The 25,595-nt window shown below is 39.2% G+C and overlaps 1 protein-coding gene across 36 annotated transcripts in view; it reads right to left on the reverse strand.

Moving 5' to 3' along the window:
- RIMS2 (regulating synaptic membrane exocytosis 2) overlaps positions 1-25,595 on the reverse strand; it is a 728,605-nt gene that overhangs the window by 244,276 nt on the left and 458,734 nt on the right. For 23 of the 36 annotated variants that reach the window (XM_043539203.1, XM_043539201.1, XM_037892154.2 and 20 more), the window contains one exon: positions 15,407-15,475. In XM_043539203.1, coding sequence (XP_043395138.1) covers positions 15,407-15,475 — 69 coding nt within the window. Of the gene's footprint in view, positions 1-15,406; positions 15,476-24,312; positions 24,340-25,595 lie in introns of all 36 variants that reach the window. The other 13 variants (XM_043539200.1, XM_043539204.1, XM_043539199.1 and 10 more) reach the window with 1 other exon arrangement.

The following is a 25,595-nucleotide window of genomic DNA, read 5'->3' on the forward strand; positions in this document are numbered from 1 at the left end:
CCACGATTGGACTGAAGACATAGATAATTATTAAAACACAATAAAAATATTACCTGGTGGGAATCATTAAAGGGAAGAGATGCTTGGTTGATCAGCACAGGAAAGACAACACTTGTGATTCTAAGAGGATGAGGAAGGAAGAGGCAGATTTGTCTTTGTTGCTCTGGAGCCTTTCTCCTTCTCCCCCACCCAGAAATCAGGTAAAGATTGGAACATGGGCAGGGAGAGGGTCCTGAGAGAGGAAAGAATGTTCCATCTCTCTCTGCTTCCATTGGTTAGGCTGCATGTGTTTGGGGGAGGGGGAGAGGGAGAGTTGATTGTCTTTTGTGCTCTCTCCCCTCCCCTTCCTGCATGTGAAACCCTGGGCCATGCACCAGTCATTCTGCTGGGGTTGCTGCCCCACCCACTCTGCCCTAAAATGGAAGTATAGTTTGAACTGTGCTTCCAAGATGCTGTAGGTCTGACCAATCACCACTTTTTTTGGATAAAGAAGAAAGTTTTCCATTAGAGCAACACTGACAAGCTATCTGATGGGTCTTTCTTCTTCTTTGAAGCTTCCTGGTTTTAGGTAAAGAGAGCTTGTCAGGATTTTAAAGTTGTTAATTTCTGAGGGAATTTGAAAGTTTGTTACAACTTGCAGTCAGTGTCCAGTGAGGGTGAAAGTTTCAAAGGGGCCAGTTCCTAGAAGTAAACAGGAGGAGGGTAAGAGGATTCAGAGGTAGCCTGGATCCTATGGGTTAGGCTGAAGAGGGACAGCCCCAAATACTGGTTATTTGGCATGGAGCTAATTTAACATGCACTGGACCTCAGTAAATGGTTGGTATTTTGGGGGGGAAGGCGAGGGGATGTTAGCCCCTCTCCTCATTAATGTTCGAAGTTAATAATGTTGCAGACTTCCTTTTAAAAATCCATCCCTATGTCTCTATTTCTTTCTCCTCTCTGTCCTGAGCAATGTTTGTTACTCTCACTGGTTACACCTTGCCTTAAATTACATTGTAAACTCTTTGGGGGCAGGGAACATGACTTCTGATGTATTTGCAGAATGCCTAACATAATGAAGCCCAGTCATAACTGGGGGCATTTCGGCATTATCACAATTCATACCAATAATACACAATATTAAATAATAACAACAATCACCTTGAAATGAAGAAAATAAAGCAAAAGCCTACATGCCCCACGGAATATTGTTGCACATGCAGAAAACAGACCACTGCTCTCTTTGGCCATATGTTACGAAGTGTGCTCCCTATCTTTGAACTTAAAAGTTTGATTACCGGTTTTTTTAACCTTTGCTCAGAATATTGAAATTTTTATTTCTAGCACGGAAACAGCTCCCTAGTGTTTTAAATAATTCTCTCTCCCTCTCTCTCTCTCTTTTAGATTACTAAGTGGCTTAATGAAGGGAAGTTAATTCACAAAGGAACACAGGAGGGTTTTTTCTCATACTTGTTCTTGTACAGCACCAAATATAGTGTCATTGTTCACCCATTAATATTATTAATAACTGTTTCATATATTTTATATTTGAGCCAGCATACAACAGTAATTCGCAAACCTTAAAATGTGTGAAGTTCACATCAATATCTCTAGAATAAACCAGCAAACACCAGTGGAAGAGCCTTTATGAACCTTTAAAGTGAATTACAAAATGTCTTGTTGTTTGCTTGTCTATAGGAAAAAAATAGCTTTCAGACGTGTAAAAAACTCATTAACTATACTATACTTCTGCATATCAAAGATACCATAATTGACTTGTTTCAGATTGTGATGCTAAATGTCATTTCCTTCTTTAACATCTGTACTGTCTGAGGCTTCGAGCATTATCTTTATATGCTATTTAATTTTTAACACTTCACTGTTAAAATTAGTAGAGCAAGTACCAATTAAAAGCAACAATATAATCAAGTTGCCAAAAATATTTAACATATCAAAATTCCATGAGCATATCATGGAAAATCAAATCCCATATTTGGACATCCATATAGGTACTTACATCCACATGCATGCCCCTGCTTACATTCTGATTTGTGCATCCAAATGCAGGCTTTGGATGTCCTATTTTAAAGAACTGTGATTGACACTAGTTAGAGAGACAAGATGGGTGAGGTAATATCTTTTACTGACCACTTCTGTTGGTGAGAGAGAGACAAGCTTACACAGAACTCTTCTTCAGGTATTACTTCACCCATCTTGTCTCTGTAACATCCTAGGACCAACACAGCTACAACAACACTCAGATACTAATCAAACATAACTGAACTTTATATGTAGGTACATTATATGTTTTATTTATTGTGCTTAAATATAGTATACATAGAAAAAAAAGAATAAATAGGGAAAAAAGCAGGAGGTTAGTTCAACAGAAATTAAAAGGTACAGTGACTAGAATGAAATCCCTGCAAGCTGCATGGACACTTTTCAAAGACACCATAATAGAGGCTCAACTTAAATGTATACCCCAAATTAAAAAACACAGTAAAAGAACTAAAAAAGAGCCACCATGGCTTAACGACCATGTAAAAGAAGCAGTGAGAGATAAAAAGGCATCTTTTAAAAAGTGGAAGGCAAATCCTAGTGAGGTAAATAGAAAGGAGCATAAACACTGCCAAATTAAATGTAAAAATGTAATAAGAAAAGCCAAAAAGGAGTTTGAAGAACAACTAGCCAAAAACTCAAAAGATAATGACCAAAATGTTTTTAAGTACTTGAGGAGGAAGCCTTCTAAATAACCAGTGGGGCCCCTGGACGATCGAGATACAAAAGGAGCACTTAAAGATTATAAAGACATCGCAGAGAAACTAAATGAATTCTTTGCTTCAGTCTTCAGGGCTGAGGATGTTAGCCAGATTCTCAAACCTGAGCCGTCTTTTGTAGGTGACAAATCTGAGGATTTGTCACAGATTGAAGTGTCACTAGAGGAGGTTTTGGAATTAATTGAGAAACTTAACATAACAAGGAGCAGGAGCTCACCAGGAGCAGATGGCATTCACCCAAGAGTTCTGAAAGAACTCAAATGTGAAATTGCAGAACTATTAACTAAGGTTTGTAACCTGTCCTTTAAATCAGCTACTGTACCCGATGACCGGAAGATAGCTAATGTAACGCCAATATTTAAGAAGGGCTCTAGAGGTGATCTTGGCAATTACAGACCGGTAAGCCTAACGTCAGTACCGGGCAAATTAGTTGAAACAATAGAAAAGAATAAAATTGTCAGACACATAGAAGAACATAAACTGTTGGGCAAAAGTCAACATGGTTTCTGTAAAGGGAGATCATGTCTTACTAATCTATTAGAGTTCATTGAGGGGGTCAACACACATGTGGACAAGGAGGATCCAGTGGACATAGTGTACTTAGATTTCCAGAAAGCCTTTGACAAGGTCCCTCACCAAAGGCTCTTAGGTAAATTAAGTTGTCATGGGATAGGAGGGAAGATCCTTTCATGGATTGAGAACTGGTTAAAAGACAGGGAACAAAGGGTAGGAATAAATGGTAAATTTTCAGAATGGAGAGGGGTAACTAGTGGTGTTCCCCAAGGGTCAGTCCTAGGACCAATCCTATTCAACTTATTCATAAATTATCTGGAGAAAGGGGTAAACAGTGAGGTGGCAAAATTTGCAGATGATACTAAACTGCTCAAGATAGTAAAATCCAGAATCTGCAGCCAAGACAACCTGAAATTAATTTCTGGGGAATTGCTTGTTGAGGTAACCAGTCTCCAGGGAGAACCCATAAAGGACAAACTATTCAAGAAAGAAGCAAGAACTCTCTTGAAGAAGCATCGCAGCTTCATTAGCCAAGAAGATTAGCTGACAGTTTGTGGATGACAATTTAAGCTTGCTGAAACATCACAAAGAAAGTTAGTTACATTGTTTCTGCCTCTCTCAATAATAGACAGACACATGAATCTGGAAAACCAGTTATTTCTGACTTAGAGACAAGAAAAGGTATTGGTTATAGATGATAAGTTACTCTGGCCATAGACTGATTTCTAAAACAATTTTTATGGGACTTGTAAGTTATAAAGACTTTAGTCTATTGATACTTTAGTAATTTCCCTTTCTGGACTCTCTAAGCCTTTTGCTTCACAGATGCAAACACATAAAAAAGCTGATACTCTTATGGAAAACATAAAGCCCATTTTGAATCAAAAGCTTAGCATAATTATATACCCATGAATTATGTGTTGTTAAAATCTGCAGATAAGATTTATTCAGAAACTGATAAGTACTAAACAAGTAATTGTAAGCAATAAATATTAACTGTGTATCCAATAACTGCTGAGTAATAATAAAATAAATATTAATCATTACACCAACATATACTGTGTTAATAACTGCATTTTGAGAGTTGTGAATGAAAGACATTTAAAAGTCACTCTTGTTTCATATGAAGAATATAAGATGAAACTCACCCAAGTATAAAAATCCAGCATATGACCTCTGCACCATTTACTTTTCACTTCAGAAGTATTTTGGGCGGTTTAAGTAGGATATAGGCTCGGACTGGCCCTTTACACAGAGGTGAGTTACCTCCATCGAGACCAGCCCAAGAATTCACATAGAACAGTATTAGATTATGGACATGGACTCTAAGAATTAGCGAAATGTTTGTATTGGTAATTATTGGGCTTTCTGAGTGATAAAGGCTCTTACTCAGGGACAAACCAGAGATCTAATTTGAAATCTTGGCCCCACTGAAGTCAGAGGCAAAACTCCAATTGACATCAATGGGCCCAAGACTGCATCCATTCTGTACATTTATATTTTGCTTTAAAATAACTTTCAAACTGCACTTGGTTTCAAGCAGTGACCAAAGCACTCTAGTGTTTTATAGCTGCAAAGTAATTTCCCTACAGAACCCACATATGAAAACTCAGACCTCATTGTCAGCAATTTAACATGTCTAAGGTAACTACTGAAAATCAAATGCTACTAGAAAACAAACCTTTTGCTTCAATTACAGAGAAGGATGCAATGTTAAAAAGAAAGGAAGCCAATTTTTTGAACAAAAGGACAAGATAGGTTTTTAAAAAAGGGAGGAAAAGAGAAAAAAGTGGTTTTCATTTTCTTTTGGAAACAGAGTAGTTTTGTGAGCTAGAGAAGAGTTTTACCTGTTCTTACTTTTGCTAATCTAGATAATTCTGAACACCTGCTGAGTAATACCTCATTTGTATTCTCATTTTGCTCCTCAAGCATCTCATTATCTTTTACACAGTGAAAAATACTTAGTGTCCCTGATAAATGCTGCTGTCTTCTCAAGACTGAACTAACACAATCCTCTACTTGCAGGAACTCCTGAATATAAAGTGTCCAGAACACAGATGTTCAAAATGTATCTTGTCTTTCACTGGCACTCCATAAAATTCTGTAGTATTGATTATAGAGTTTAAAACATTTATAAGCCACTTAATAGCTGAGAGCCATTATAAATAACTCATCTTTTGTCCCTGTTTCTTGATTCTGACCTCCATAAGCAGGTTACTTATCTAGTCCAAAATACACCCTACTGTAAAATACCATGGGAGGGATGGTCTTTAGCAACCATGTGCCACAATTTTTTGAACTTACTTAATATTTCTAATTGCAGTGCCAGTCAGATTTGGTATTTAAAATAGAGCTAAAGAAAAATGTATTAGCTTTCCATTCAATCACTTCTAATATTAGGATAATTTAAATAGTATCTTATTATAAAGCACTCTCAGATTCTTTCAGAAGAACACAATGTAAAAGGCATTGTATTGACGTTATCCAATAAAAACATTATACAGATGTGGAGAGAGAAACACACATAAATTGTCCAGATTCCCTTTTGCAATCCATCTTCTCTGCCACACTCTGATGTCACAAAAGAGCCAGAAACTAGACAAATGTCCTCAGCTAAGAATCCCCTGCCATTGAAGAGACTTCAGCTGATGTACAGTAGGCATAGAGGGCTCCTTTACCATCCTCTCTGCCATCTCTGCCCTGCATGGGAATCTTTCTAGAGACAGGAGGGGCATGACAAGATGCTATTCACTAGCTATTGTCTGATGCCAGTCAGCTCCTTGAGGGCCAGTATCAATTGGTGTAGTTTAGGACTGCTCTGAACTACACCGGGACCAATGAACAGCTAATCTGAGACTCAGGGAGCTGCAAGTGGCTTCTCTGTAGCTACTCCCACACTGCACCCAGCAGAGACTGGATGCAGCAGAGAATCTGGCCCAGTGTTTCCAGTTTCCCAAGCGTGAACTCTATATTATATGTATTGCATATGAAGGGAAAAAATTACCAAAAACCACTATAACAACATTTGTTATTTTAATTGCTGTAGCCCTCTCTGGGGTAGGTAGCTCAGAATAGATAAACAGGCAGAAAAAGTAATTTGAAAAAGATTTCTGAAGTGCAATAATTTTTCCAAGTCTGATTTATAAATATTTTCTTTGATTGTTATGAAAGATATGCTTTTCTTGTTGAGGTACAGGATAAAGCAACACTTTCCTTAATAAACTGAAGAATACATATTTGTCTAAATATGACTACAGGTGTGTCATAAATATAAAGGGAAGGGTAAACCCCTTTAAAATCCCTCCTGGCCAGAGGAAAAATCCTCTCACCTGTAAAGGGTTAAGAAGCTAAAGGTAACCTCGCTGGCACCTGACCAAAATGACCAATGAGGAGACAAGATACTTTCAAAAGCTGGGAGGAGGGAGAGAAACAAAGGGTCTGTGGGTCTGTCTATATGCTGCTTTTGATGGGGATAGACCAGGAATGGAGTCTTAGAACTTTTAGTAAGTAATCTAGCTAGGTATGCGTTAGATTATGATTTCTTTAAATGGCTGAGAAAAGAATTGTGCTGAATAGAATGACTATTTCTGTCTGTGTGTCTTTTTTGTAACTTAAGGTTTTGCCTAGAGGGATTCTCTATGTTTTGAATCTAATTACCCTGTAAGGTATCTACCATCCTGATTTTACAGGGGTGATTCCTTTACTTCTATCTACTTCTATTTCTATTAAAAGTCTTCTTGTAAGAAAACTGAATGCTTTTTCATTGTTCTCAGATCCAAGGGTTTGGGTCTGTGGTCACCTATGCAAATTGGTGAGGATTTTTACCAAACCTTTCCCAGGAAGTGGGGTGCAAGGGTTGGGAGGATTTTCGGGGGAAAGACATGTCCAAACTGCGTTTCCCAGTAAACCCAGTTAGAGTTTGGTGGTGGCAGTGGATATTCCAAGGACAAAGGATAAAATTAATTTGTACCTTGGGGAAGTTTTAACCTAAGCTGGTAAAAGTAAGCTTAGGAGGTTTTTCATGCAGGTCCCCACATCTGTACCCTAGAGTTCAGAGTGGGGGAGGAACCTTGACAAGGTGCAAACCATCAAAAGAGACAGCTTTGTAAACAGCTCTCACCAGATATCTTTGAACTTCGTAATGCTCAAAAACTAGAGAGGGCAGGAAACTAAGAAAGGATCAAATATAAAGAGAGTTTAAGAATAATTTCTTTACAGAGTTTGTAATTAAATATGTGGATCAAATTACCATAGGCAGCGGCAGAATCAGCATTTGTGAACATATTGAAAAAGGAGTTAAAAAGGCAGTTCGAGGAATTATCATTTGCAAGGTTCCTGCCATTTCATTTTCAAGCAGATATGAATGGATATAATTTTGCTTACATATGTGCACTAAAAATTGCTTTAAGAGCCTCCCATGCCAATAACTGATTTCTAGTCACAACCAGTTTAGCCAGACGGATGGGTTACTCACAAGGTCCCATGATTTTATGAGACCAGTAACAGGGTACACAAATATTAAGAGGTGGGTATGGCTAAAGAAGTGCATCTAAAATGATATAAGGAGTAACTACAGTAGATGAAAGACCAACTGTCATTTGATAGAAAATAAGTAGATGCATAATGGACTCAACAAGGTGCCTCATGCCTTTTCTCATGTTCACATATGGTATCTGAATAAAAATGAAACATAGAGCAACCCACAGGAGGCTCTTGTCCTTAACAGGTGGAAGAATGTCTTGCCAAATGGAAATTATTTTGGACAGTAGGTTAAGAAAATCATCCATGTGGAGGATGGACAAGTATAACTGTTTCTTAAGCATAAGTATGGAAACATGACAAGTCAAAGCCTAAAGGTTTCTGGGGGGCTTAGGTTGCATGTGCAATACTTTAAATAAGCAAGAATTGCCATGGAAAGGATCAAGACAAATACTTGACAGATGTTAGCAAACTTATTTGAGGCGATATCGTATTTATATGACAGAAGAAACAAAGAGCAAAATGAGCTGTCATGTTAAATAAAACCTGCTGTTAAATAAAAACCAAGAACACAAAATGAAAGAATTGGGATAAGGAGGAAAAGAAGCAAAAAATAAGAGGTAACACTTGATGAAATGAAGGCAAATATTTAAATCAAGATGACATTGTGATGAGTTTGCAAACTGAGTATAAGAACCGTAAATGAGAGATGTATATGGATGATGAGACAAGACAACAAGGAATACATTTAAAAAGAAAGTACACAGAGTGACAGCAGTACTGAAAAAGAGAGGCAATTAAATAGATTTTTTCAAGGCCACAGGAACATTATACCTTTCCCACCCACACAACCAGCCCCAATTACAATGCAACCAAGGTAGCAGAAAAATCAAAGTTAAAAAGCCCCAAAAGAAATGTGCTGAGGCATATTGCAAACTCCGTTAAGAGCAGGAAACTCATCCACAGAATTGTGCAGACTCTCCAGCTGTACAGTCATATATCAAAACAGAAGTCAAATAAAGGTAAACTTCATACAATCTATGAAGACATTTAGGTCTTAGAGAATGGACAGAAAATGCCAATCGATTCTTAACCCATTATCTTAAATAGGAGACTCATACAACTGAAAGAAATTAAGAACAATCTCATTAATCTTGTATGGAACATGATGGCTCAACATACTGTCTGCTACTCTGTGTCAGGAAAAAGAGGATATCATAAGTGGCTGATCAGAACAAATTCAGATGAAGTAGATGAATAGTCATTATCAGCTTTATTTAAGAATCAACACTCAAAATGAACAACAGGGATAGTTTAACGTTTTGAAAGAGTTAACTTGTTTTCAAATAATGTACAAAAGAAGGGAGGAAATCACAAATGCTATCCACTCACCTAGAAAAAAACTCATTTAGGTGAGATAAAAGTATGATCCCAACTTTGCCTCCCAAACTCTTAATACTATAAAATGGACTGCTACTATGTTGAAGGATTTCAAAATGAAATTATGCACTTTTCACCACATAGAGTATGCGGTCATAGTACTCTTCTTAACTAACATAAAAGGATTAAGAAAACAAGCTAAATAAAGGAGACTTTGGTCTTTCTTGCAAACTGAAATTCTTCCAGTGTGGGGGGGCCCACCATTTTGGACTGGACTATTTAAATATAAGTAATTCTATCCCTTATTTAGCTAGATTTTTCACACCCAGCTATCCTTCTTTGCTCCATCTTTCAGCTCATACTGATAACTTTTTTAGCACCTTCCATTACTACTGTAATTGAACTGAATGAACTCTGAAAAAATCACAGCCTGGATAAAATTAACTGGTGTGCTCAAAACATAAATCACAAAGCAATAATAAAGGGTTGTTATGTGCCACACAATGAATTTAAACTGGCCAGAGATGTCCAGTGGAAAATCCCCCCTTTTGTAGCTGAAAGATCACAGAGGTGGCTCCTCTGCTTCCTGCACCAGCTGCCCCTCCGGCTCGTGGGGAATAGAGAGGGAGGAGACTGTCATGGCCTGAATGGGGCAGACTGTTTCCTTGGAGATGTAACTTGCACTGGAGCCAAGTAACTGGGGCTCAGGGAGTTGCAGCTGGCTCCCCGTGTCCCCGACACAACACTAAAACTCTCAGGGCCAAATTTTCAAATGTATTTAGGTGCCCTAAGATGCAGAGGGGCATCTTTTGTGATATTCAAAGATATCTAAGCAGGTTAGGATCTAACTCCCATTTTTAGGCACTTACATACCTTTGAAAATCTAGCCTTTAGTCTAGCAGCTATGTCTGTAGGCACACAAACATCTCCTCTGAATGAAGCATGAAAGTGCTGCTTGGCAAATCTCATCCACAAAAGCAGACTCTTTCTGGCCAGGAGGCACTCATCCCTCTGACTGACTTTTGACTCCATAAGGACAAACTTCAGTCTAATTACTTGATACAACAGACTAACCATTCTAGTTATGACTGAAATATAGCATTTCCCGCCTTTGGCCCTTGAGGAGTACATATAGGAAATCTGATTTCCAAAGGTCTGGAGTTCTGTGTGAACAGAATGCAACAGCTATAACAGAATGTAACAGCTATAACACTATGCCTAGTGTAGTGGTTCTCAAACTTTTTTTTTGGCAGACCACTTGAAAATTGCCAAGGGTCTCAGCCGACCACCTAATGATCTTTCCAAATGTTGTTTGTACCGTTAGCTAACTACTGTAAAGCGCTTTGGATAAAAGCACTATATTTAAAAAAACCCCTAAATAATTAATGTTTTTTGTTCTACAAATAAAAGCACACAACTCATATTTTAAAATCAGTAGTCTTACCTTTCTAATGCGATAGATGTGCCCTCTCTCCCCTGCCACAGCAGCCCCCGAGCTGGGGCTGGGAAGGAGGGGGGTCTCCCCCACTGCAGCAGCCCCCGAGCTGGGCTGGGAAGGAGGGGGGTCTCTCCCCTGCCACAGCAGACACGGAGCTGAGGCTGGGAAGGAGGACCATCTCTCCACGGCAGCCGCAGCCCAGGAGGTTGGGAAAGTCTGGCCACCACAGCCCTGCATGTCCCAAAATTCCCCCATCCCCTCTTCTCACCCCACTGCCCTCTCCCACCTACCCCATATTCCCCCAAGGCCACGACCTCACCTTACGTGTCCGTCTTCTCCAGGGTCCAGGCACCTAATTACTGGAGCCACGCCTGCGCAGCTCCACTAATTAGGCAGATGGCTGCCCAGGCGCGCACCTTAGAGGGAACTATCCACAGACCACCTGAACGGAGCTCGTGGACCACTGGTGGTCCACGGACCACAGTTTGAGAACCTCTGGCCTAGTGTATGCTATAAGGGCTCCTTTGGGGATGCTGGCTGAAAGCAAAAGGAAGGGAGATTAATGGCTTGATTTCAGAGGAATCTAGAGCTAATTTCAGGAGTAAATCTTGTAACTCTCTGAGGCATACCTTGTCATTATGCATGATCAGGAAAGCAGCTAGCTCCCGTATATTCATAATTGAAGTAATGGCCCCCAAGAATAGAAGTAACAGACAGCTTAACAGAAAACCAAAAGAAGGGAACTAACACTACTAATGACTTGAAGAGAGGAAAACACCCTATGAAAAACTAAGTTAACCACTGGTTCTATAGAATGAGGCTTTGCTGAAATAATTTCACTGTCCTCAGACGTCTGTTCACTAAGAGTATAAACCTCTGGTAAATGGAAACGGCACAGGAAATGGAACAGGATTTCAGATTCATTCTCCAATCTATTCCTACACACCAATAAAACTTATCCCAACTTTTGTGGTAAATTCTAGAGGGGGATATTTATCTGGACTATAGTAACCTGTCTGAAGCCCCTTTAGTTTCAGGTCTTTCCTTTCATAAGCCAGACGTTTACATGCAGTTTGCCCGGCGCACTGTATGACTCCAGTTCATGCAAAAGTAGACCTGTGTTTCTACTTTCCTGGAGAAAAATCAGATCTGTGGGTGAGAGCATCAGCAGCCTTGAATCCTTTGACCAGTAAGGGCAGTCTGGGGTTTATTAGAATGAGAACTCCTTTGTCCATCTTGTCCTTTACAGGACTCTCTTTCCTTCATGGCGAAAAGAGAAACAGCATACATCAGCAGGCCTCTTTAGTTGAGAGAGAAGGTTTGCTTTGCCCAGGTTTGAGATTTCATGTACCGATCAAAGAATCTAGGGATCTTGGTGGTCACAAGAGGTCCACTGCTGGGGTGATCCATTGATTGCTTACTGATTGGAAGTCCTGCAGATTCAATGCCCAGTACCTGTTGGCTCAGCCGATTAACCTGCAACTCGAGAAAGTCTGCCCATTGCATTGCCATGTTGAACAGCAGGTGATCTTCTGCACACAGAACTAGGGTCAATGCTTCCTGTATCAGTCTTCTACTGCTGATACCCCCTTGCTTATTAAAATATGTAACTACAGTGGGTGTTGTCCATACACAACAGGGCTATGAGATTCAGGATTTCATTTCTGAAGGTTTGAAAGGCAAACCCCACTGCCTCGTGTTCCAGTAGGCTGACTTGGAGACACTTCTCCTGATGGGACCAAGTGTCTTCATGTAACTAGGACCAGACAGCTACACATCTCTGCAGGCTTGCATCGGATGGTGTTAGGACTGTCTGAAAATCGTGCAGCAGTACGACTTTCCAATCACAACAAGGACTGCCTGACCACTGGTGAGAGTAAGATTGTGGCTGGCAGATCATTCTTTGGGTTCCATTGCTCCAACATGGTACCATGATGCATATTAGCAGATTTTTGTGTCCCAAATTACTAGATCTATGGATGACATTTCTAGTATGTGTTTGGCTGAATTATTCAGGTGTCTCCTGACATGGACTATCACCTTTGAAAATTCTTTTCTGAAAGCATTGGCTTACCCCTAAAGCGATGTCAACACATGCTTTAGCAGCTAATAAAGAATTGGCTAGATTCTGTCATTGTATTATAAAGCCCAAGTGTTTCACAGCAAGTCCATCAATTGTCAAACAGTAGTGAGAGAGTCTGTGAGCACTGGGGTGCTGACATTAGGCCAGATGGACTGATTTTCCCCACAAGTTAAATGGGGTATTTCTGAGGCAACTGAGCAATGGGAATATGAAAGCATTCATCTTTAGAATCTACAGCGGCAAGAGCAATCCCCCAGGTCTTACTATGGTGATGACTGAGCATACACTAGAAGTTGAGCCACTTCAGATCTAAACTAAGATAAACTCCTACTGACATCTTTGGCACAGCAATTAGGAGCAATCAGATCTCCAAGAATCACTGTCTCTCTGTTATGGATTGAATATGTCAGAAGGACTGTGGTGCTGCTTCCTCTCCTCACTGTTTTCTAGGTAGAGAGATTGGGGCAAGCGGGGCAGAGACCTGGATATTCACTAAATCCACAAACTAATCTAAAGAACTCACCAAATGAACCTAATGGTCTTCTGAGATCTGTACCAAGTGCTGTCTGAAGAAGGGAAGTAGAAAACTTCTCTTAAAAGGAGAGGAGGAAGTTTCAGAGCCCTGGGATCAAAAGCTCTCCATGGCTTGGTCTGCAAACTCTTCCGGTTTTGATTTGTTCCTGAGAATTATTTCATGATGAGATATTTGGAACGTTGGTCTTTAGTGAGACTTGAAGGGAAACTAACAGCAACCTGAGTGTTCTTTATGCTAGGAGGAGGAATATGATACTTTGGTCATTCATGAGCAGAATTTTTCTCATCCTGGACAGTCTACAGGGTTTGATCTTCCCTAAATAGCTTTTTTCCTAAAAGGGGCAGGCTATAAGGCACTGTTCAGTTTGGAATTGTGCTTTTCATAAAATTCTTCTGCCCATAAGATTATTGGTAAGCAGAAGAGAAGAAAAAGTCACCAGGTCCAAGGAGGCAACAAGAAAAGCTATCTTCAAGTCATGTTTCTCCCAGGATTCCTCCACAGTTTCTTTGTGATCTGGGAAACAGGCTTAGGGCAGGGGAAATCTATGGCCTCTTTCGCCACTGAGAATGGTGCCAGGAAAGGAGAAGGGTGAAGGAACTCCTAAAGAACACCTTGCAGAGTGAGGAGAAGTACCCTACAACTATCCTTCCTGTACTCTCAAACATACAGAAGCTTATGGGGAGGTGGAAACAACGACTGGTTGCATCCTGGAAAGGTGAATGTAAATGAATTATGGCACAGTTAAACTTGGATGAAACCAACTGTTTTCAGATCACCCTCCTTGTACACAGTTTTGTGAACCTTGGCTCAGGCCTGGTGCTCACTATGGAGGTCGGACTATCTGTTTGATGCCTGCCCATGAATGCAAAGGAACCAGAATGAAATCTCCTCTCAGGAGACAGAATTGGAGCCAGGAGACAAAAGATAAAAAAGGGGCCAGCCACATGGAACAATATCTCAGCTGCAATCCCTACACCATCAAACATGCTTCTTCAAAGGCACAACTGCCAGCTGGATGTGTCTACTATGCAGCAGAATTCCCTCTTAGGGCTTGTGTAGACCAGGAAGATGCATCATGTTAGAAATGTGTCAACTAATATGATGTGTAGCAACTAGTGTTGACAAGGACAAGTTTTAAAATGTATTATCTGGTTATGGTAATGAGGACCCTCCAGTTACTCATAATTAGTGAACACATTAGGTACTAAATTGTGTTTTACATTCTGTTAGTTAGATGTGTTAGTTAATAATGATTTCTAACATAATTCCTTTCTCCACTGTAGACAAGGCCTACGACCATAAGGTAGTGATAGATATGGGGCCAAAGGTGGGCTGCAACAAAAAGGGGGAATTAGGTGTGAAAAAAACTAGAAATGTTGGGGACTGAGCTAACAATCCAGACAACTACAAAGCGCACCCCAGTCCAGAATGGTGCCTCTTGCAAAAGAAAGAATTAAACATGACTGGCATAAGGTTTTTTTCCTATCACAGGATGTCCCTTTTTGTTTCTGTGGGATGTTTAAAGACTCAGAACGATAGTGTATGGGTTTTATTACTGTTATTTTTTCTTTATAAAAACAATTGTTGTTTTTTTTTCTATTTATTATCTTAGAAATATCCAGAAATGCAAAACGTAGTCTCTTCTGGTTTTACTGATGGATGTCTTGGAGAACTAAGAGTTCTATATTGTGAGCTCTTTGCATCTTATTATAAGAGGCTGGATCTTTGCCAATAACATTTTTTGTCTTAAATACTCATGAAACACCAAAATTAAATGCCTGTTAAAAAAAACAAATACACTTTTAAAAACATATGGCTAAAATTCCCTTCCTCTCTCAAATGTTCAGCTTTCTGAGCCCTTGACTCCAGTGTTTTCACTATTTCACTATGATTTCACCATAGAGTCTTCCAGATAACATGAATTCTGAGTTAAAAAGAAAGCACAACAAAATAAAACTCTTTTTTCATTCTTTTGGACAAAATACATTATAAAGAAGCCAAAAAGGAAAAGGTATCATTGCTTTTCCCCTTTACAAGTCATTTTTGTAGTTAATGCATTAAGAAAAGCTAGCTCACAGCATTCTGCGTGTTTGTTAGAAAAATGTGTATTGAGTGCTGATTTATTTTCTACCAGGAGAAAAGCAACATTAAATTAATCATAGTAAATTATAAATAAGAAAGCTCTTTACTGAAACTAGAAGAATGCATTTAGAAATTCATACCTGAAACTACACCAATTCCATCATCACAGTCATAGTCAGAGACTTCACTATCACTGATTCTTTTGGACCCTGCAAAAAAAGAATGGTCACAAACATACCATTGTTATTACTGTAAGTCAGAACTGCTCAGGCAATAATAATAACCAAATGAAATGCATTTCAGACTACATAACTTGGCAAAAATATATAGATAAATACAAGGAGAATCAATACAGGATCCTTGGAACAGAAAGATATGTATATTATTGTAATGGTTATTAATTAGTGGCACATTAACTATTTTCCTTGAAATCCATAAAGTAATAGTTCAAAAGTGAAAGAGTGAAATCCAGCTGCAAAATACCGAAGTTATGCTATGTTTTTTTCTTGTTTGCAATATAGCTAAACTCATATATAAACACTTGGAAGATGAATTATAGCTATTATGTTAAATGAATGCTACATTTTCTAAAAGATAATGATAATCATTATTAGAGCTTGGCAGATTCATATGCATAGTTTGCATCCTGCAAGACAAATTATAGCTGTGAAAATTCAGAGGAAAAGACGTATTTTAATTGTACCACAGCAAGCACAACACTTGTTAAAATAGCTAGAGCTTAATTGGCAAAAGCAGATTCTAAATCCATAATTAGACCTAAAATGTAGGTCATGTATGACAAATAAATGTGTTAGCCTCTGTTTGGCTTAATTTTACTTACACACACTTATCTCTTTCTTCTTTGGCATCTTGTAAGTACAGCTCTGCCCAACTTGTTTTATTGCTGATATTGGAATGTTCAAATCTGTATCCTAACGTGTCGGTGATACTCACCCATTAATAAAAGAGAATGTACTTTTTGAAATGAGGACAAGGAAATCCGTATTTTTTAGCATTCTGTAGTAATACATATTAACAAATGATTACATGGTCACAACTGTGTGTCAGCTCAGACTGTTTGCAATCATCCAATAGGTCACTAGCTATGAGACTGAACCTACTTGCCACCAGTCCTTGACATGTGTGCAAGGTTTCTGATGGGTAGGAAAGAGACGATTAATCTTCCTGGAAGATGCAGAAAAAATAGTAGTTTTGAGGGGTAAAACCAAGACATAGAGACTAAGAAGAATCACTACTCAGGGGAATGGAGATTATTCACATATCTCTTAGGGTGGATCCTAAGCCCCCTCCTTCACAGTAGGGGAGAACCCTATTGTAATAGAATCAGGGGTATATAGCCAGATTGGGGATCCCATGAAGAGGATGTGCCCCCCTGGTGCATAGTGCATGCCACTTTACAGTGGAGAATTTTCATTGAGGAGTATGAACTGAACACTATATTTGATTGATGCTCATTCCCCTCCAGCTCAAAGCCCACAATCTACAATTCAGCCCTTCATTGCTCAAATAAAGCTGTTTAACTTGGAAATTCTTGGAAATGTAATTTTTACTCTTTAAGTGTTATAACAGTTAACTTGTTTTGTTACTAAATTAATTCTGTAATTGCATTAGAAAGATGTTAATTGTTATTGTTTATATGATATACCAATTTTTAAGCACAGTTAAGAACCTGAAAGTTATCAATGCAAGGAAAGCCAGGCCTACTCTTACTGTAATGTATAACTTTAAGATAGACTGACTATGATTAGTTTAATAGGTTATGTAAATAATTTTAAATTTCCATGCATGTGGTTTGTTGCTTTTCTTTTGAAGTCCATTGGTTGGATTAACACAAGGAGAAAGAACAATTTACCGCTAGGGAAGACCCAGAGAATCAGGGCGAGAGTGAAGGAGCAGGTTCCATACTCATAAAGGACGTACTGTAAACAGGGTAATTAAGGAAAATACTTAAATGTGACTTAAAGGCAATTCTGGATCTGATTATTCCCTAATTATAGAGCTCCTGAGGGGACCTTCCATAAAAATCTAGCCTAACCCACAGGGAAAGAGAATCAGGTTGCTATCTTACAACAAAAAAACTTCAAATCCAGACTCCAGCGAGAAACTGCTGAATTGGAATTCATTTGCAAATTGGATACTATTAATTTAGGCTTAAATAGAGACTGGGAGTGGCTAAGTCATTATGCAAGGTAGCCTATTTCCCCTTGTTTTTTCCTACTCCCCCCCCCCGACATTCTGGTTAAACTTGGATTTATGCTGGAAATAGCCCACCTTGATTGTCGTGCACATTGTGGGGAGAGTGGTCAGTTTGGATGAGCTGTTGCCAGCAGGAGAGTGAGTTTGTGTGGGGGGGGGAGGGGGGAAACCTGGATTTGTGCTGGAAATGGCCCAACTTGATTATCATGCACATTGTACGGAGAGTGGTCACTTTGGTTGAGCTATTACCAGCAGGAGAGTGAGTTTGTGTGTGTATGGGGGTGGGGGGGTGAGAAAACCTGGATTTGTGCTGGAGATGGCCCATCTTGATTATCATGCACATTGTACGGAGAGTGGTCACTTTGGATAAGCTATTACCAGCAGGAGAGTGAGTTTGTGTGTGTGGTTTTTTGGAAAAAAAAAAGGGGGGGGGGCGGGTGAGAAAACCTGGATTTGTGCTGGAAATGGCCCAACTTGATTATCATACACATTGTAAAGAGAGTGGCCACTTTGGATGGGCTATTACCAGCAGGAGAGTGAGTTGGGGGCGGGGGGGGATGAGAAAACCTGGATTTGTGCTGGAAATGGCCCATCTTGATTATCATACACATTGTAAGGAGAGTGATCACTTTAGATAAGCTATTACCAGCATGAGAGTGGGGTGGGAGGAGGTATTGTTTCATGGTCTCTGTGTATATAATGTCTTCTGCAGTTTCCACAGTATGCATCCGATGAAGTGAGCTGTAGCTCACGAAAGCTTATGCTCAAATAAATTGGTTAGTCTCTAAGGTGCCACAAGTACTCCTTTTCTTTTTGCGAATACAGACTAACACGGCTGTTACTCTGAAACATGTAATATTGTCTCTGATGTTCTAGACCCAATAGAGAGCCTTCCATATGGTACTGATAATAACACCAGGGTGGAAGATGGACAGGGGTACATGCTTCCATCCCCCTGGCACCAGCACAAAAACCAAACTATAACACACCTTAACCCCAAGCTATTTTGTGACCCAGGGACCCCTTTATGCCAATTTGCAGAGGACACATCATCTGAATAGGGTTTTATATGGATCCTCTGGGTCAGATAGCTGCATAATAGTTCACTGAAGGCAGCATGTGAGGTCTACACTAAGAGGCAGTAGCCTACTGGTCACCGTAATCATTGTGAAATGTGTGTATGGATAATATTTAAGGTGTTATATATCTATACTGAAAATTATGTTCTTAAAGTCGTAGAATTAAGACAGGTCACCAGGAGGTGACATACCTCAGAAATGTTACTTTCAGGCAAGAGGTAACTGATACCTATTTCCCTGTCTGGTCTTTCATGTATTGTATGCCTCACAGTGCATGCCTATTTGCATACTGAGTCAGCTGCATGTTTAGATATTGTGCAATATACAAGAGAGGAAATCTACAGGAAGAAAAACAGCAGGGGGTGTCTGATTTATGAATAAAGACAAAGGATTGGTATATCTTGGAGTACAAAGAAACATCCAGAATCCTTCACCCAGGAGGCAAACTGACAGTGTCTCTTTCTCATGAAAGAAGGGTCACAGCCAGTCTGGCTGTGAAGCGCTGCAGTGATTTTCAGTAAGCAATATTTTATTAGACATGAGCATATCTTGCTAATTAATTATTAGAATATTACTTTTATATGTTTTTATAATTGCAATTAACAGGGCTGTTTTAATATATTTTAGAATGTTATGTTAAATATTCTAGAGACAAGATATGCATTTTTAATTATGAAAATAAAATGTTTTTATTAACTTTTAAAGAATCATCAAAATATCAAGTGTAGAGTAAGTGTTTTTTTGGGGGTTTGGTGGTTTTTTTGGGGGGTGTTATTTTAACAAGACAAGAAAATTTTCACTTAAAAAAATTCCCTTTTGACATTAATGTTTTTAGGTAGGATGGAGGAAATAAAGTGTCTGTCTGAACAGAGCGATGTGCAAAAATACTGCCTGGAATTGGTAAGTTTTGTGAAGTAGTCAGACCAAACTGAGTGTTTATTTAAAATGTCTCTCATTAGCCCCAGAAACAGAAAAAGTTTGAAAGGTTCAGATCCCTCACTGGAATCAATGTATAAGATACTACTGTAAATGGTGGCTGCAGACTTTAAAACTTCTTGTAAGTTTTGCAAGTGTGGTATTATTTAGTAATTCTGATGGTTTTTTCCTTTATAGCCCATTGAAGATGCAATTCTGGAATCACACATCAGAGCTCTGAAGACGTAGATTTCTATCTTTTCTTACCTGTGCCCCGTAAAATTACCCCTTTTTAATCTGAGCAACTAGAATAAATGCCAACAAGGCAAAAAAAAATCAATCTCAGGTTTATCGGGCACTATTGAAAATGAAACATGTTCACAAATAAATTATTCCCAAGGAATAATAATAAATAATAAATAATAATAATAATAATAAGTTCTTATTTAGCACTTTTCATATGTATATTTCAAGATGTTTTATAAAGGAAGGTATGTATTATGTAAGTGCAAAAAGGGAGTCATTCTCCACTCTGAAACCAGTTCAAACTCCATTAGTATGGTGTATGTGACAGCTATGTTGTGACAGACCTAGGGTGGACTCTCAAGACTGACAGCCTTACAGAATATAAATGGATCATTGCCTCTATCCTTCAATTCTATCTTGGCTCTATTTTAATGTAAGGAATAGCACTAATTAAGTGTCCTAGAATATAATTTATTAACAAATCATCCCAGTTTAGGGTGAATATTGTCTTTCATTATGACTTATTACATTTGTGTGTTGAAAACAAAATACACACCATGCTATATGATTATCCAGTCTAAAACTTAAAAATTGCCTCAAGGAATAACTGGCCTCCTCCAAAGTCTATTGAAGTCAATGAAAATACTCTCATTGGCTTCAGTAATCTCTGGGTCAGGTCTAATAGGAATAAATTACCCAAAATCACAATCCATTTTTAAAAAGAGAAGTGATAGGGATCAAAATAACTCTGTAAATATGGCAACTTACTGGTGTAAATACTGTATGTGTTTCCTATGTTTCTTCCAAGACATCTCTCTTTATCTTACTGCAGGTAATACAGTACCAAATTGAACAAAAGCAAAACTAAGTTATTCTGCTTTACACATCAAACGCATACAAGTTTCTTTTTGGTTGGCTGTGTTAGAATGAGCCTGTGACACTGCACCCCATATTCTTCACAGTGATATTATTATGGTATGATTATGGCATAATTCTGATGTATTTTATGCAAGATAGATCATGTGAGATATCATTTGAAAGGTTTACTGTAATATCATTATCCTATTTGTACCCATGTATCATTTTTGCATCTGAAGTTAGGAATATTGACTATATATCTGTATTACAAATGTGTTTACACCTGGGGAACACCAACTAGGCAAAAGATTGTCAGTCTAGATGGCTGGCTGGGAAGGGCCCATCCAGGTTAAAGGGCCATTAGGAGAAAACAATAGGCCTTAGAAGCAGCTAATCTCTCTTCCTGAGGACACTGTAAACAGCCTCTGACCCATGGCTGCTATGACACTATCAGGTCACCTGGTACTGGACTCCATCTCGGAATACCAGTGTTTTTCCACCGACCAGGCGTGAGACAAAGGGTTCCTGCCATATGCAAAAGCTACTTAAGCCAGGGGAGTGACATCATCGTGGTTCTTCACTGACTCCCTACCCAAAGAGGCTCCTGGGAACACCTGAGGAACAAAGACTAAACTGGAGGGAAGTGCTGGACCCAGGCTAAAAGGGATTTTTAACCTGAGAAAGGAACACCTAGGGTTTTTTAAGCTGTAAGCAAGTGCAGCTGGCCCCTCAAGAATCTCTGCAGCCTGCTTGAATCATCATTTAGGGTGAGCATTTGCTACTCATATCCAATCCCTTTAGTATACTAAGCTTAGTTTGCGTATTTTGTTTGTTTGCTAGGTAATCTGTTTTAATATGTTTGCTATCCATTATAATCACTTTTGTAGTTAATAAACTCATTTTGGCTTTGTCTAAAACCAGTGTGTGGGAGTCATAACTTAGATATGCAACAGCTTTCTGCTTCTTTTCCACATTGAGGGAGGGGGCGAATGTCATGAGCTTATGCCATACAGATCTCTGTGAAATAAAAGACAGTATAATTTGGGGTTTACACTTAAGGGGAGATGTGTGCCTTAGGAAATGGGAGGTGCCTTAGCTATGCCTCCCCGTGCAGGGGCTGGTTAAAGAACTGGGTGTGTCCCTACCTCTATGTGTGCTGGAGCCTAGGAGAGGGCTTGGCAGGCTGCTCACAGCAGTACAGTGTATAGGGAGCCCAGGCTGATGGGGCCTCATTGCAGGTGGCACCCCAGCTGGGGGAAATCCATCACAGAGTCCACAGTCCTGGTAGCTAGTGAAACCTTTTCTGACTTGAATGACTAACTGAGTGAACATGATTAAGACTGCGATTTAGTCACAGAAGTCACAGAATCTGTAACTTCCAAAGACCACCAGGATTTCAGCCAGGGCTGGCTGGGAGCTGCAGGATCCCCTGCAGAGGCAGTAAGCTGCAGGGTACTCCCGCCACCCCAGGCGGCGGGAACTGCCCGCAGCTCACAGCCACCATAAGTGGCAGGCAGGACCCTCTGCCACTCCCGGTTACTGTGGGTCACTGGGGGACCCCCAGAGCTCTCCGCCTCCGCAGATGCCAGAGCGGGACCCCCAGAGCTCAGAGCCACCAGTGGACAGGGACCCTGGAGCTCCAGGCCCCCACGGGTGGTGGGGACCCCAGGAGCTCCCAGCCCTCCAGCACCTGCGCAGGCTCTTCATTTTGTCATGGATATTTTTAGTAATGGTCAGGGACAGGTCATGGCTTCTGTGAATTTTTCATAATTGCCCATGACCTGTCCATGAATTTTACTAAAAATATTTGTGACAAAATCTTAGCCTTAAACATGATATGTAAGTCATTGGAGAAGAATGAATATGTCATATCCAAAAAGCATGTTTTCAGAATTACATTTCGGGGCATTACCAAACTTTATAAGACTGCAGTTCATAGAAACATAAGGTTAGAAGGGACCACAAGGGTCATCTAGTCTAACCCTCCATGCCAAGATACAGGATTTGTTGTGTCTAAACCATCCAAGAGAGATGGCTATCCAGCCTCTTCCAAATCATGAATGAAACACTCTGTATTTATAAATGTTTTGAAGACAGACAGCTTTAGCATGCAGAGAAGACCTGCTGAAACTACTTTCCACATTGGACCAGATATTAGACAGTGATGTAGAGACCTGTGCATAGTTCTGTCATCAATATCCCAGGGAGATATTGCTTTTACATGCAAGGTAGCACAGACGTCTCCCAGGTTTACCACCTCTCAGGTGAGTGCCTTAACCACTGGACTATGGACTCATTTCTCACTCTGTCTCAGGCTCAATGTAAATTTAATTACATATAAAAAGTGGAATAAATTCAACAGGAGAGACTAAGACAGACATCAGAATAACATATTGTCCAGTGGTTAGAGGTATCTCAAGATGGTAGATGGCCTTTCGGTGGCTTAGTCAGTTGGGACTGGATTCACAAAAGGACTTAAGTGGCTAACTGACACTTTAGGCATCTAAATCCGAGAATCAGGCCCCACTAGGAATCACGAGACCTTCCCCGCCCCCTCTCCCTTGGCTTCCACCAAACCCTGGAGGTGCCTAAGCTCACTTGGCACCTAAAATTTTGCAATAAAGTTCCCAAGGCATCTATGTTTCTGCCTCTGATCATGTGCAAAGCAGCTCTACACCAGGTGACCAAACACATATGTCCCAGAGCAATGCAAGAACCAGGGGAAGATGTGGTCCTCTGCCTAACTCGCCTGCAGAGCATGATCTGGTAAGCGGACTCAGCACTCGCCTACCAGATTGGGCCTCTATAGGCAATCTTACACATGAGGAAGAGGAGGAGGAGGAGGAGGAGAAGTGAATGTAGCCCCTTGTCTAGTTTAGTGAAGCCCTTAAATTATTCTAATTTATGCCAGGCTTGAAACAGAAACAGACTTAGACTTAGGAAGCCACAACTGACTATCATGCAGCTCTCTCTCTCAGTTTCATTCAGAGAACCTGATTATCAGTGGCTGAAGAGATTTTTGTGGGCATAGTATTAGCTTTAATTTCTTGGTATTACATTTATTAAACATAATTAAAATATAATTAGGTGAACCAAATCTCAATGAAGTTCATGTAATTAAAACTGTTTGACCTGGAAAAGTCCCACATGAAATGTGTGACAGAATTTAAGTTTGTATTAGGAAGGCTTTAAATTATTGGGTTATTTATATTTAATTAAGGAAAGCTAAGAGCATCACTTTTCTCTCTCAGATATAGCAAAATGATTTGCAACTGGGACGGTATAATATAGCTATATACAAAGACACTTATGCTGATATTAACAGTATCTTACTTACCACATTTCTGCATTCTTTAACTATTTAAAACAGTTTACAAAGTAGCTTCAGTACAAGTTTTCAATTTTAATAAATCTCTGACCAAAATAACTTAATATTTCCCCAGTATAATTAGTAAAGCATACTACAACTTATCTATCAAATATCTATCTCCCTTCAAATAGAGACAGACAAAACAAATATTATACTTTCAGCAAGGTGTTCCCAATACTAAGATTCTGAAAAAATAAAGCCAGTACAAAGGACATAACTGAAAAGCACACAGGAAAGCCAAAGAACTCTTTAGCAATTTAAAATATGCACAGTATGTAGCATAAGCACATCAATAAAATGTCAACTTAAACTGTGCATATATATGCAAGCAATAAACACTTCAGGCATGCTGAAGATTTACCTGAATTATATGAATATAAGCCTTTATCTGCAAAACAAATATTAAAATGAAGTGATGTCAAGAAAAAATACATGAAATCTATACATGTAACAGGGATGCTTAGAACCTGTGAATTTGCAAACACTTTTCTGTTTAGAGTGGAGGAGTTATGACTGGCCATATTAATGCTTAAAGATTTCCATAAAGGTATATATTTCAAACTAAATTAAATACAAAAGAGGAAAACCACAGTAATTAGCAGAAATTAAACCACAACAATGATACTTTGGTCACCAATAGAAAGTCAACTTTTATTCCCAGTAACTGAACAATGTTGGCAAAGATACTCCAGTTGTTGCCTATTCTGAACTATAATTGTGAATAAATGTTTACTTTTTAATGGCAACCAGTCTGCTCAAATAATATTCAGTTATGTGAATTTTAATATAATAAAACAATAAATTACTATCCTTAAGTGATTGTGCAGTGCTTTTGAATTGAAGGGGTCTCCAGCAGAATATTATCAGCAGCATTCACTTGTGGCAATTCTGCATGCTATTATGGGCTGGCACCTAAAAGTCCTGTTCCTGATTCACCACACCAAAAAAGGAAGTCTCTGTCAATCTTCCCCTCCTTCCACTAACTCTCTGCCCCCAATTCTGCAAGCATTTACATATATGAATAACTCCATTCCTCCCAATAGCCCCACTGAGTTTGAGATTACTGACATGAACGAAGTTATTGATGTGGGTACCAGCTTGCAGGATTTAGTTTAGTATTTGTATTCCTCCTGTGCTTCCTCACCTAACAGCTAAGCAGACAAAAACATTTATTTTGTTTCGTGGACTCTTTTAAATAAAGTTTGCCTCTTTTACAGGTCTCTAATTCTTATGCAATTGGACAAATTTTCCAAAACTTCAACTTTTTGGGACAAAATTCATTATTTGAACATTTGTGAAAAAGTGAAAAGTCACTTTTGCATTTGCAAATTTGTAAAGCTACCACAGGAGGAGCTGATGCTACTGTCTTCACAACGCAATGAGAACGTGGTTGGAAGTCCTGAGTTCTATTTGGCCATTAAGAGGCTCTAATAATATTTTGCACAAGTAACAGCTTACTAATATTATTTAGACTTTGCAACAACTTTATAATGTTGTTAAATATAATTTCCCCCTTTTTAAAAATGAGGAAACTGAAATTCAGTGAGGATGTGATCTGTCCAAGGTCACACTGCATGTCAGCGTCAGAATCTATACTGGAACCCAAGTCTCCAGACAACTAGTTTTAGCAGTAATCTGCTAGAT

Source organism: Chelonia mydas, chromosome 2 (genome assembly GCF_015237465.2).
Source record: "Chelonia mydas isolate rCheMyd1 chromosome 2, rCheMyd1.pri.v2, whole genome shotgun sequence".
Taxonomy (NCBI): domain Eukaryota; kingdom Metazoa; phylum Chordata; order Testudines; family Cheloniidae; genus Chelonia; species Chelonia mydas.